The sequence below is a fragment of the Seriola lalandi genome, unplaced genomic scaffold (genome assembly GCF_002814215.2).
Source record: "Seriola lalandi dorsalis isolate HSWRI2012SDOR001 ecotype SW California unplaced genomic scaffold, Sedor1 jcf7180002054910, whole genome shotgun sequence".
Classification (NCBI taxonomy): Eukaryota; Metazoa; Chordata; class Actinopteri; order Carangiformes; family Carangidae; genus Seriola; species Seriola lalandi.
The window spans coordinates 939,317-951,703 of record NW_019525462.1 but is presented as its reverse complement, the minus strand read 5'-3'; the positions used below and the strand labels follow the sequence as shown (position 1 = coordinate 951,703).

The following is a 12,387-nucleotide window of genomic DNA, read 5'->3' as shown; positions in this document are numbered from 1 at the left end:
CTAGTTTAGCCCTGCCCGTATTTGCTTTCCCCTACAGAAACAACCTTGAAATGCGACAGATGTTCAAATTCACCTTGCTGAACTTCACAAATCAAAGCTGGACCACTAATAATGAGCTCTTGTCAGTTGAGAAAGAGGAGGGATTCTGAGGGTAAAAGAAGTGCACACACACACACACACACACACACACACACACACACACACACGCACACACACGCACTCCCACACACACACACCGCCAATCATTAACAGCTAAGCAAGGGGTCATACATTGCAGCTGCTCTTTCTGGATAAGATAAGACTTTGACTGCTGAGAGTGTGTCTATGTGTGTTTGTGTGTGTGTGTGTATTTATGTCTGCATCTTTGTCTGTATCTGTGCCTGAAAACACCTGTTCAAACAAAGCTTTAGAAATACGACTGAATAAATACATTTCATATATACAGTAACCGGCCATCTGTCTGTTATGGGGTTGTAAAAGACTGTGTGGTGAACATTGACTTTGATGACAGTAAAAATATAATAAATCAAAGTCATCAAAGCTTAATTTGTATGTACTGTAGTTTAGTGATACATGCCGTGGGCCCTATTATCATACAGGTGCATGTTTTAATGAGGTAAAGTGTTTATTTTTCCCTTCCTGTGTCTGCACAGTGGGAGAAAAGGAGCCGTGGGGTGTAGGCCAATGGTCCATTGCAATTTTGGTGTCAGGGTTTTGCACGGTCTGTCGCCAGGGTCACCAGTGTAGTACACACAGTGCACCTTTGGGTTTTTTCTCCACCTTTCCAAATTCACATGAGCCCCTTTTATTCTTGTTTTGTCCGTATGTTTCAATTTCATACTATTGTCAACCTATAACTGCAAAGAAGCCATTTTTCAAGATTTCAATCACGGCAGTCATGCCATGATGAAAGACAGAATAAAGATTTTGGATTCTCACCAGCATGTCTAATCCACCACAGCTTTCATATATGACATCCTTCTCTTTCTGCTGATTAAATCCCTTTACAGCCTCTGAATGAAGCAGGTATGTGGTCCATCTGCAGCCTCTAATTTGAGTGGCATGCATTGACAAAGTGTGATTATACACATCAGATCCACTGCTTATCTTGATTGACTCTTGTGCAACTAGCACCATGCTGTTGCAGAGTTCTGCGTGTATGTGCACATCAAACTGGAAAGTTACTGCATATCTTAGTATTCTGCACAGCACTGCCATGCAGTGAAAATGAACACAGTGAAAGTAATCAGCAGTGTTAGAGACGGTGACATCCTTGGGATGCATGGGGACATGGAGTTCATTCAGCTCCGTGAAAAACCCGGAAACAATTAAAACTTCTCTCGCCTCTTTACATTGCTTACACCCCTCAGGATGGTGAAATCCCACCAATCCCCTCCCTGTATCATCAGCACCTCAACACTGGGTTACAAGGGGCAGCAGCTGAATGCGGCTAAGGTAGTGCCTGAAGCATTGCAGGCTTAATTGCAACAGAGGTCGACCTGTGGATGTAATGAACAACATGATGTGGTAGAGCAGAATCATAATTGTTAATGTATAACTGCATAGCTTTTTTGATTCTACTTAAGGCTGTTGATTACACTGCCACACTCCCCATTTAATTGACAAAACATTTCTCATTATATCACAAAATCATCATATTCTAAAAGCATTCATTAAACAGTGTATGTTATTGTCAATCTTTCCAGCATTTTCTTTTATTTCTATATGTTACTCATGTCTGGATAACCCTTTGTTTTTAGCATTGTCCTTTAATAAGTTGACTTGCTGAGGTCAACATCTTTTGTAATGGATCAGTTACTGTAGTTATGATTCAAAGTTCGAGCAGGCTGAACTCTAAACAGGGTTTGTGACAGCCGGTCAATATACGGCTCCATCAATATTTAATATGGGAAGAATTTAAGTTTTCATGAAACTGACTGGATGTACTCTGAGTGGGTGGCTGACCATATGGTGTCAGTGTTCTGAATAACAGATGACCTCAGATCAGATTTATGTTGAGTGGGAGATGGGGAGAGAAAAGAGAAGGAGATGGGGGTGCTTTGGCAAACACTGTTCATCTAACATTCATGCCAATAAAACAAACTGAGCTAAACTGAGCAGAGAGGGGGAGAGGGTTGAGGGACGGAAAGTAGAGGCAGAGAGCAGAGACCAGAGGAGGGAATGAGAGACGAGTGAGAGGAGCCAGCGCAGACAGAGGGAGGAGGGAAGATGGTGAGAGAGAACAGAGAGAGAGTGAGGCTTCCTGCTACACTGGAGCCTGTGTAAAGATGGGACCAAGTTCCTCACCAAAATAAAAACTCACATACCGAGAGTTTGACACGCTCTCAAACCGAAACAAAACTCAATGTTTACTTGAAGAAAAACTGAAATTGCCATGGAAGCAGTGGAGAATGTCAGAGCATGTGACAGCCTGAGGGGAAATCGTGTGGAGCAACACATGAAACTGCTCCTTAAACATTTGCCTCCTCTTTTAGATAATGACTTTATCTCTTTCCTCTGATAGTTGTCATAATTACCATTACATTCATTTATTAATCTACATCTCATCTCATTATTCGTATTGTTTTTTTTACTCATTGGTTTGAACCGACTGTTCCATTTGTGGTAGTTAGTTTCATGAGTAGTTTTTCATGTATTAACTTAGTTGTACAGTTTAGTATATCACGTGTGCTGTCTATATTTTGATACTTAACGTGGTAAACCATGTACAGCATGCTTTGACAGGAGTGAACTTAATTATGGTCATTCTAATATAGCTAAATTGAATTTGGCAGAGCGCGAGCGAGGGAGAGAGAGTGCAAGAAAAGTAGTTTGTGAAGTGAAGTAAATGGGGGAGGAGAAAGAGTAGAGTGAGAGACAGAGAGAGTGAGAAAGAGAGAGTGAGGACAGACAAAGAGAGGGAGGAGAAGGGTGGATGGGTGGGTGGTGGGAGGGGAGGGGACGAGAGAGAGAGAGAGAGAGAGAGAGAGAGACACCCAAAAGAACACCTGTTGAGATTAGGGTTGGCACGCGACCCACTCCAACTCGCGTGGCAGCTGCACCTCACTGGAACAATGGCAGTAAAAGAGAGAGACAGAGAAAGCGAGAGGAAAGTTTGAATGCACTACTTATCCTTTCAGGTCATGTGTGTGTGTGTGTGTGTGTGTGTGTGTGTGTGTGTGTGTGTGTGTGTGTGTGTGTGTGTGTGTGTGCGTATATGTGTGTGCGTGTGCAGCATACTAATGTGTACACTGTGAGAGAGAGGGAGAGGGAGGGAGAGACAGAGAGAAAGAAAGAGACAGAGAAGTGTGGGCAGCCAAGAAAAAGATGTGTATTCAAGTTAACTATAAGCCAAAAGTAGGTGAAAGGTCTTATTTATCTTTGGGTTGTAGAAAATAGAATAGCACAGAATAGAACAGAATAGAATAGAACAGAATAGAACAGAATAGAATAGAATAGAATAGGGGACACCTGCTTTCGGTACTGAATAAGGTGTTAACTTCCAAAGCCTGCCAGCTGTCACTCCAGGTGCACTGAGATTCTAAGAGTTTGCTGGAGAGAAAAAGATGTACGACACTTGAAAGTTTCAGAGTGACTACAGAAGGGATTTACCGTGGGCCTGTGGTCAATATTACACACTTTATACCGACCTTGACACATTTCCACTGGGATGTTTTTGCTTTACATTCTACAGTATCTTTTTTAAACCTTGGTGTGTGATTTACACAACTCTCTCCTGAAGTCTTAAGTCCTGCTTCAAGGCATAGCCACCTCTCTAAGCTTTAACACCATCCTGCGGTTCCTTATTAAAATGGCATTGAGGAGCGGTGTGAGTTTATGAGTTAACATTCTTATTTCCATTGCAGTTCTGCTCCATGAACACACAAATTGGAGCCCAATTACCCATTGCTTTACTTGGATGCACTGCAGATATGAGGCCATATTGAATATAATTGTACCCAGTGAAATGCATCCAGTAACGTTGGTGACTATACTTTCATACTAATTTCCCAGTGGTAATCCAAGTCACCTCTGACTCTCCTTTCATTGAACTACAGAACATCTGACCATCTCGCTCTCACCCTCTCTCTCTCTCTCTCTGTCTGTTATACACACACCGGGACCCACTTTCAATTTCATTTGCAATTCATTTTATATTTCGGCATTTTCATGTGCAGAAACGTGTTCTCTTGGAGGCTGAGATCATTACAGTGGTGACTGATTTCCAACTGTGCTGTTTTTTTCCCCAACTCTAAAATGCTTTATTCATTCAGTCATGGCATTCATACTTTAACACACACACACACACACACACACACACACACACACACACACACACACACACACACACACACACACACACACAACAATCGCTTGAATACCTCCCTATCGCACAGAGACATTATGTAATTCACCCCTGGTAACTATTCTGGATGCTCGGTCTGATCTCTGTTACCCTCCCTAAATTCTCTGCAGCACAGCCAGAGCTGAGTCCTCTCCGGCTCTGCGACGCCATCTAGCGACACTCCAACACCGCAGTGTAGCCCTTACTTACAGTGTCTGCTTGTACCCCCTGTCATTCCTCCTTTCATTTTTTTTGTTACTCGTTGCTGATTTAAAACCGAAATAAACTGCTTATTATTTCACTGTGGACGCCGGAGGTTTGCATATAAAGATGCGTCCTTATTCCCAAAAGGTAGTAACAAATTAGACATAAGAATTTGTATAAATATGATAAATAGAATAGGCTGTGGTGAGGCAGAGAAAAAAATTAAGTAAGGTTTCATTGATAATAGAGATAATCTTTGTGTTGTTAATTCTGACCATCATATATTTTTGGTAAACAACTTACAGCTTGTTTTGTGATAAATTGGGTAAAGTCTCCTCCGGGCAACACCGTGCGTTTTTCTGTCTTAATTGTGTTACTCTACAAATTGCACTTGCTGTCAGTTTTGAGGTGTGCGGGTGTGTGCTCATACAGGCAGTTGGCACACACACAGCCGCCTGATTCTCTGCTTCCCTCTGTCTTGTGTGCCTGAGAGGGGTTGGTTCGAAGTGTGTTATGTGACAAAAGACCGCCCAACCCCGCCTCAGAGAGGGAGAGAGAGAGAGGGAGAGAGAGCGAGAGAGAGAGAGAGAGAGAGAGAGAGAGAGAGAGGGAGAGGTGAAAGCGCGGGGCATATACAGCTTGGCTTAGAGCCGTTTCTCACACCATCCTAACGATCATGATGTGTCCAAGAGACATTTCCCTGTTTGTGACGCGCTCAGTAAGAGGGGCTCAACTGTTGGACATGGTCTAGTTCAGCAACGTGTCGATGATACATGACCTCGGTCAGCAACCACCTGTAGCCAAACAAGTGCCAGTTAAAACAGTTATCAATTATATTAATTATTAAAAGTCTCCTCTGTTCCGCCAGCAGCCTTAAAATAATAATAATAAAAAATAAAAAATATAATATATATATATATATATATATATAAATATATATAACAGTACATAATATAAACATCACAGTGCGCCTGCCTTAAAAAGTGGACCTTCAAAGTGAAGTGGTTTTACTCTCCACCACATTTCATTGTAAACATTAGGTAATGCATAACTACAACTGCGCTGGTAAGTGTTCTGGTTCCAGATTCTCCCTCGTCAATAATATAGATGAGCACCATTCATAACACCAGGAGGTTAATATCACAGGAGTATATTTCTTTTACTCAGTATCACCCTGACAACATAGTGTTACAAACTCAGTGTTAAAGTTTCCATATGGTAAAGTATACTTAGGTTCCCATATAGCTATATGTTAATGGTCTACACATGGGCTGGTGGTAACGCAGTAGAAAGGGGGGGGGGGGTCCATAACATAAGCCAGTGTCTCTTTAAAAAAAAATTGAAGTTTCTTGTTGTATTCTGGAATGAGGTCAGACACGAGGCTCCTCATTGCACGCGCTGATTATTATTAGATTCCATTTTTGGCCAATCAGCGCTGAAGGGGGCGTGTGTTTGGCTCAGAGGCAGGGTAGTGACAGCGTGCCATTGGTGGATTTTTATCGCCGTTGTATCTCGGGAAGGGATAAATGCAAGCAAGGGGGGCCGGGTCTGGAGGGCTGCTTGAAACTCGACTGCAGGTCTGCAGATGGAAGGCGGACAGTGTAACTCGCTCTAGGTTTCTTTTTTTCCTCCCCACCATGCATGACTTTTGTTTCTAGGAGAGGGGACAGAGTTGATGCAGAGAAAAGCACTTACTTTACACACTGTACTTGGGAGCCATTTGTAAGTGCCCGAGCGCACAGTGTGGCACTCAGTCTGCGCTCTGCAGCTGCATAGACTATGTTCAGTCACCACACGGCTGAATTGATTTTATAACACAGAAGGAAGAGACTGAGAGAGACTGATAACAGGGTACACAGTGGAGAGTGGGCTATACTGTCTGTGCTGTTTCAACACCTACAGAACCTGGAAATTAAACTTTTTTTTTTTTTTTTTTTTTTTTTTACACATCCAGCCTTTTAAGGCTACTCTGGACTGAACTGTTGCCGAGTTTACTGCACATCTCAGGAGTGAATTATTTCTTGCGCTTTTTTCTACTGAGCTCAAACTGTGAAGAGGGGGAGAAAATAGCTGAGTTTGCTTTAAAGTGAATTGGAGGACCAAGGAGAGAGGGAGAGAAGGAGCAAGTACACCGCTCTCCCTCTGTGTGTAACTGGGCAGCATGGTGCAGAAAATGAGCCACACAGAGAGCACCGCCGAGGCGCTGTCCTTTTTCGCTGGGGATTCGAGCTCCGACTCCGGGGCGTGCATGGATCTGGACCCGGCCGCCTCGCCTCTCTCCCCGGGCTCCACAGCTTCTTCGACCGGGGACAAGCTGGGAGACAACCCGGCATGGTGTAAAACTCCAAGCGGCCATATCAAGAGACCCATGAACGCATTTATGGTGTGGTCACAGATAGAGAGGAGAAAGATCATGGAACAGTCTCCGGACATGCACAACGCTGAGATCTCCAAGAGGCTGGGCAAGCGGTGGAAGCTGCTCAGAGACAGCGACAAGATCCCCTTCATCAGAGAGGCGGAGCGGCTCAGACTCAAGCACATGGCGGACTATCCCGACTACAAGTACCGGCCGAGGAAGAAGGTAAAATCAAGCGCCTCTAAGCCTGGCAGTAATGGAGACAAGGGAGAGAAACTCAACAGTAGCTCTAACAACACCAGCACTAAGACATCCTCATCTTCGAGGAAGAATGGATCCAAATCACCCAGCAGCAGCAAACCCCACAAATCACTTTTCGGGAGCAGCAGCAGTAGCACCAAAGCATCACCGTTTGCCTCTGAGCACCCATCAGAGCACCATCACAACTCTCTCTACAAGTCGAAATCTGTCTCCTCAGCAGCCAAGCAGATACCGGATGGCAAGAAGCCCAAGCGGGTGTACGTCTTCGGGAGCAGCGCGGCCAGCTTGAGCGTCAGCCCCACGTCCTCCGTCGTAGTCCCGGCCAGCCCGACGCTCAGCAGCTCGGCGGACTCCAGCGATCCGCTCAGCCTGTACGAGGACTCGGCCAGCGGCAGGGAGGAGGGAGCCGAGTCCCCCAGCAGCAGCAGCAGCAGCAGCAGCAGCAGCAGCAGCCTGGGCGGGTCTTCAGAGCGCCACGGCGGGCACACATACAGCAGTCGGCGGGCTTCCTCACCGACTCCCTCCGGCTCTCACTCCTCGGCCTCGTCCCACTCGTCCTCCTCCTCTTCCTCGGAGGATGAAGAGTTTGAGGACGACTTGCTCGACATTAACCCGAGCCCCAGCTTCGATAGCATGTCGCTGGGGAGCTTTGGCTCCTCGGTGCTGGACAGAGACTTGGATTTGAACTTTGAGTCCGGCTCCGGGGGCTCCCACTTCGAGTTCCCCGACTACTGCACGCCCGAAGTCAGCGAGATGATCTCCGGGGACTGGCTGGAGTCCACCATCTCCAACCTGGTGTTCACTTACTGAGTGAGCAAAGTGCAGACGACGACAGGTAATGTCCTGCGCGTAGAAATATGACCACAAACAAACAGGGGTTCCTGGTACAGTGGGTGTACTAATAGTTTGTGTTATAACTACACCAGACTAGTAAAGCTCCACTGAAACTACCCCCCGTCCCTTCTCGTCCATAAAAGCAAACGATGCAAGTCCTTGGAAAGCTAAACTTTAAAGCGAATAACTTGCTTTTTGTACTTTTCTTTGGATGCGTGGACTGTGGGACTTGGTACAACCACGAAAGTGGAGGGAGTGCAAAACAAGGGGAGAAACGAGGAGAGACAGACAGGGTTTCTTGTGAAACGCTTCGTCCTGGACTGTTTTGAACTGAACAACTTAACTGTGATTGATTTGCACGTAATGCGGTCCGCCGTTCACTTAATCAATGTTGTTGCTGACTTAAAAAAAAGGGACATTTCACAACTTTTTACCAATCGCCAAGTGAACTTCACCACTAAAAAGGTACAGAAATAGGACTGTCGTGCGACATTTTTATTGTGGTGTGTCACCGAAAGGAATTTTTAATGAAACCGAGGTGGGTTGATGTTTTTTAAAAGTCGAATATTTTCTCAAAAGCAAAAAACATGTTAAGCATGATAGCCTACTTTGTTCCTATCTTGTGCTGAGATTTCCTGTAAGACTGTCGAGCAGTTAAAAAAAAAAAAAAAAATAGTATTAGGATTATTTAAATGGATAGGTGGCGCTCGCTTCGGTTCTTCTCTTTAAAAAAAAAAAAAAAAAAAAAAAAAAAAAATGGACATTGAAATAATCACCAGCTGTTGTAATTTTTCAGACTTCAGGATTCAAACGCAACTTCAAATCTGTGCTGAACTTTATACACGTGTTCTCTACGATTCAGGACCAAAATTCTTTAATGTTGATTTCAGATGATAGTTATAGAAATCCTCACCGATTTTTTTTCATCCTCTGAGCTTTGTTTTGTACATGTATTCAGATGCCATTTTATATGGGATGTTGTATTTATATACTGGGCCAAGCGTTTTTGACTTGATCATTTTTTTTTTTCTTGTATACATGATCTAATCCTGTTTTTGTTTTTTTCTTACACGGTTGTTTGTCTGTATGTCTGTGTCTGTCACATTTCCTTCTCAGGCGAAGGGCTAGAGTTTTAAAAACACACAACTTTTGATTTCTTTTTATATTTAAATGTACACACTTTTTGGACACTTAAAAGAGAGGAAACAGTTTGATTATTTTCTCAGTGTATTTTTGTACAAATCTATATAGAAGATGGGGGAGTCAACAATCGGTGTGTGTAGCCTACTAATACAGCTGTATTGGATTTCCTAATTTTTAATACCCCGGCAGGCTGGTTTTCATGCTGCCTTCAAGTGCTCAAGGCTCGTACGTATGCTATTTTGTTGCCTGTTCAAATGCTTTTGTAAGGACAGCCAGCAAAACAGACCTTATATCACTATGTTGCCTAATGTTTGACTTTAAAAAGTAAAGGCACCAACCTACTTTTTACTTATGTGACCGAGCAGAGGAGATAATATGAATCAGGTATGTAATTGGTGTTTCAATCCACTAATTTGGCAAAGTTTGTTTGACTCTTACCAGCAATTACTGACAAGACCTCTTTGATGTCCAATGCCTGCACATCATGTGTTGTCAGCAGGGGCACGAGATACTTAACGACGCAGTTATGAGGATGCAATTACGATTTTCCCGACAGCACTTGAAGGCAGCACCAGCCTTTGTATCAGCCTACCTTCTACGTTTACAGTGCTAGTCTTCAGGCTCCTTAAAGACACAGGAACGCATTATTTATAGAGGCTGTTCCTGTGGACCCTGTGGGTTTAACAGCATCACTATCTTCAGCAACCACTTGTTTTTTTGTTGTTTTTTGTTTGTTTGTTTGTTTGTTTTTGTTTTTTTAGCATTTCCAGTCAGATATCTTGCCTATGACAACAAATGAGGAGATTGTAGCTTTAAATTTGACTTATTTCTTGATGTTTTCATTAATTGATGTCAAATTTGCCAATCAACCACTGGATTGAACAGGCTATCAATATAGCAAGCAAGCAACAAGGATGACAACATCAAGCATATTCAAATTTCTGACTTGAGTTCCGCAACACCTACTTGTACTGCGTTTCTCATTGTATTTGAATATATAATCTTTTCTACTTGTCGGCTAACTATTAGCTAATAATTGTTTTAGTATCTTTATGGCATGGTGAATAGCATTTGTATTTCAGATTCAGGTTATTAGCTGTTGTGTTTTTCAGAAAAAATGAAAAAATGAGGAAAAAACGATGAAACGTGAACTCGATCTTTGTATATTTGACTGTATCATAAAGCAAAAAGATTGTGTGTTTATGTATGTTGTTGCTATCGAGGACAGGCACTGTCTAGAACTGCTATCTTTTACACATCCTTACTTACATTTAAGGTGGTCAGTTCAGGACTCTTTTTTTATATATATATGAAAGCATTTTTAAATATATTAACTTTATTTTTCATCCATCCTGTGCAATATGCTGTGTAGAATTATCATTTATTGTCTCTAATCATGCCATAAACAAAGGGCCCACCCTTTTTTTGAGACTCAGAGAAAGGGGGGGGAAACTCATGCCAGCTAAATTGTGTCCATTCACTGCCTGTCAGATTGTTGATATAAACTTGTGTACAGAACTTTTTCAAGGAAGGATAATAAATATCAGCTGGAACTGAAACTGAGACTCTTTTCTTGATTCTTGAAATTTTTTTTCTTTATCTCTCTTTTTTAATCAGCAGTTAAAAGTGACACGTTTGTGTAGACCATATGAGATTCCATGAATAACAGCGAGATGGTTAAAATCAACTCCTAATCATCATTATCAGCTTTCTGCATTGATTATCATATCATTGATCTTTTGATAAAGATCTACAATGAGAGTAATAATGTAAATCGAGATCACACAGGCCCATCAAAGCTACTGACTCAGCTCACCACTGCACCGGCTTTTTTAGTTAGTAACTGTTTTTATGGCAACACATTATACAGCTGGATATAAACAATGACAATTGATAGCAAACCTTACTATAAGGATCTGCCCCCAAACATGGTTAATATGGTCTAACCAACAAATATGGACTGCTTTTGGAAAATCCACTCTTAATTGTGTGGCAAGACACTGAAACCTGAACAATAATCACCTGCATTTGTAGAGGAAATTTGAAGGATTGTGGGTACTGTGGTGTGAAATAAAAATTAAAAGGCCGCATTTTCTATTCTTTAGTTAATAATAAGTTATTAAAATATTCCTTAGCAAACATTTCTATCAACAGAAATATGATTTGTTTTCACAATTAGTACATGAGTATTGTCCATGTCTGCATGTCCCTCTCATGACTTTTTTTTAAAAACAACACAGCGGACAATGATAGGAAATGATCCACAGATGGAAAGCTCATCACTGAGCTACTAAAAAAAAACAAAAAAAAAAAACACACTTTTTCCCAGTTACAGCACAATAGGCAGCAGTGACTGACTTTGAGAGAGTTTTATGGCAGGCTCCCCTCTCTATAGACTTGGGATGGTCTTGACACTAAAGCCTTTGGGAAGCTTACAACACCAGTGTGGAGCCAAGAAATGCATTTATAAACAACAGACTCAGAGAGAGCAAATCAATAAGATTATTTTAACCCTATAGCCATAAGGCTTAAGTCTACATCATGCATTCTAAATGTATCTTAGTATGAGAGTGTTGATATGAGGTCGAATGATTATATGGCCATATGACATGACCTAGCTCAGAAATAACTGGCTCTACAAAGCAACAGTAGGCTGATTCTTTAAACTGTGCTACACAGTTTTTTTCCCATCAGGAAGAAACCACATGAAAAAGCTTTATTTTGTCAGTTTTATTTATTTATTTATTTATTTTTTACAGCCATGCAACATTGATTCGTGGCTTAGAGGGTTAAGAATCAAATGCATAATGCAAAGCCATTTTGATACTGCATGAAAAGAGCAAATAGTTTAGTGTCACTTGCAGTAAACAGACTAAACAGGTTGTAACCCCACCAACAATGAAGCACACTGATTAACCTATCCCTCGCTTCATATTTTGGTTTGAAGATGAGATGTGCATCCTGAGAGATCCCAAAAAATGATTCATTTTTAAGTGGCACATGAATCATTCCAAGCATAAAATGTCATAATAATTAACGATGGATGCATAGACAGATCAAAAAGACGGTGCAAATCGTCCACTGAGAAGAAAGACACGTGCTGCATGCATCCCTCGTCACCCCCTGGATAGTCAATACTCATCATACTTATGGGCCACTCCTCAAAGTCTCATCTAAAGACAAGAATCCAGCATGAACAGGTAATCAGTCCAATTACACAATTCACAGCAGGGGACTACCATGT

General features: G+C 42.1%; 1 protein-coding gene across 1 annotated transcript; it reads left to right on the top strand.

Annotated features, from left to right (window-relative positions):
* The first annotated feature begins 6,098 nt into the window (after positions 1 to 6,098).
* Positions 6,099 to 10,702, top strand: sox4b (SRY-box transcription factor 4b). Its single transcript, XM_023430728.2, has one exon. The coding sequence runs from the start codon at positions 6,711 to 6,713 to the stop codon at positions 7,974 to 7,976; it is 1,266 nt and encodes a 421-aa protein (XP_023286496.1). The 5' UTR covers positions 6,099 to 6,710; the 3' UTR covers positions 7,977 to 10,702.
* The last annotated feature ends 1,685 nt before the right edge of the window (positions 10,703 to 12,387 follow it).

What these genes read in the sequence shown, in the direction of transcription:
- sox4b (XM_023430728.2), top strand. Translation starts at nt 6,711, where the DNA reads ATGGTGCAGAAAATGAGCCACACAGAGAGCACCGCCGAGGCGCTGTCC.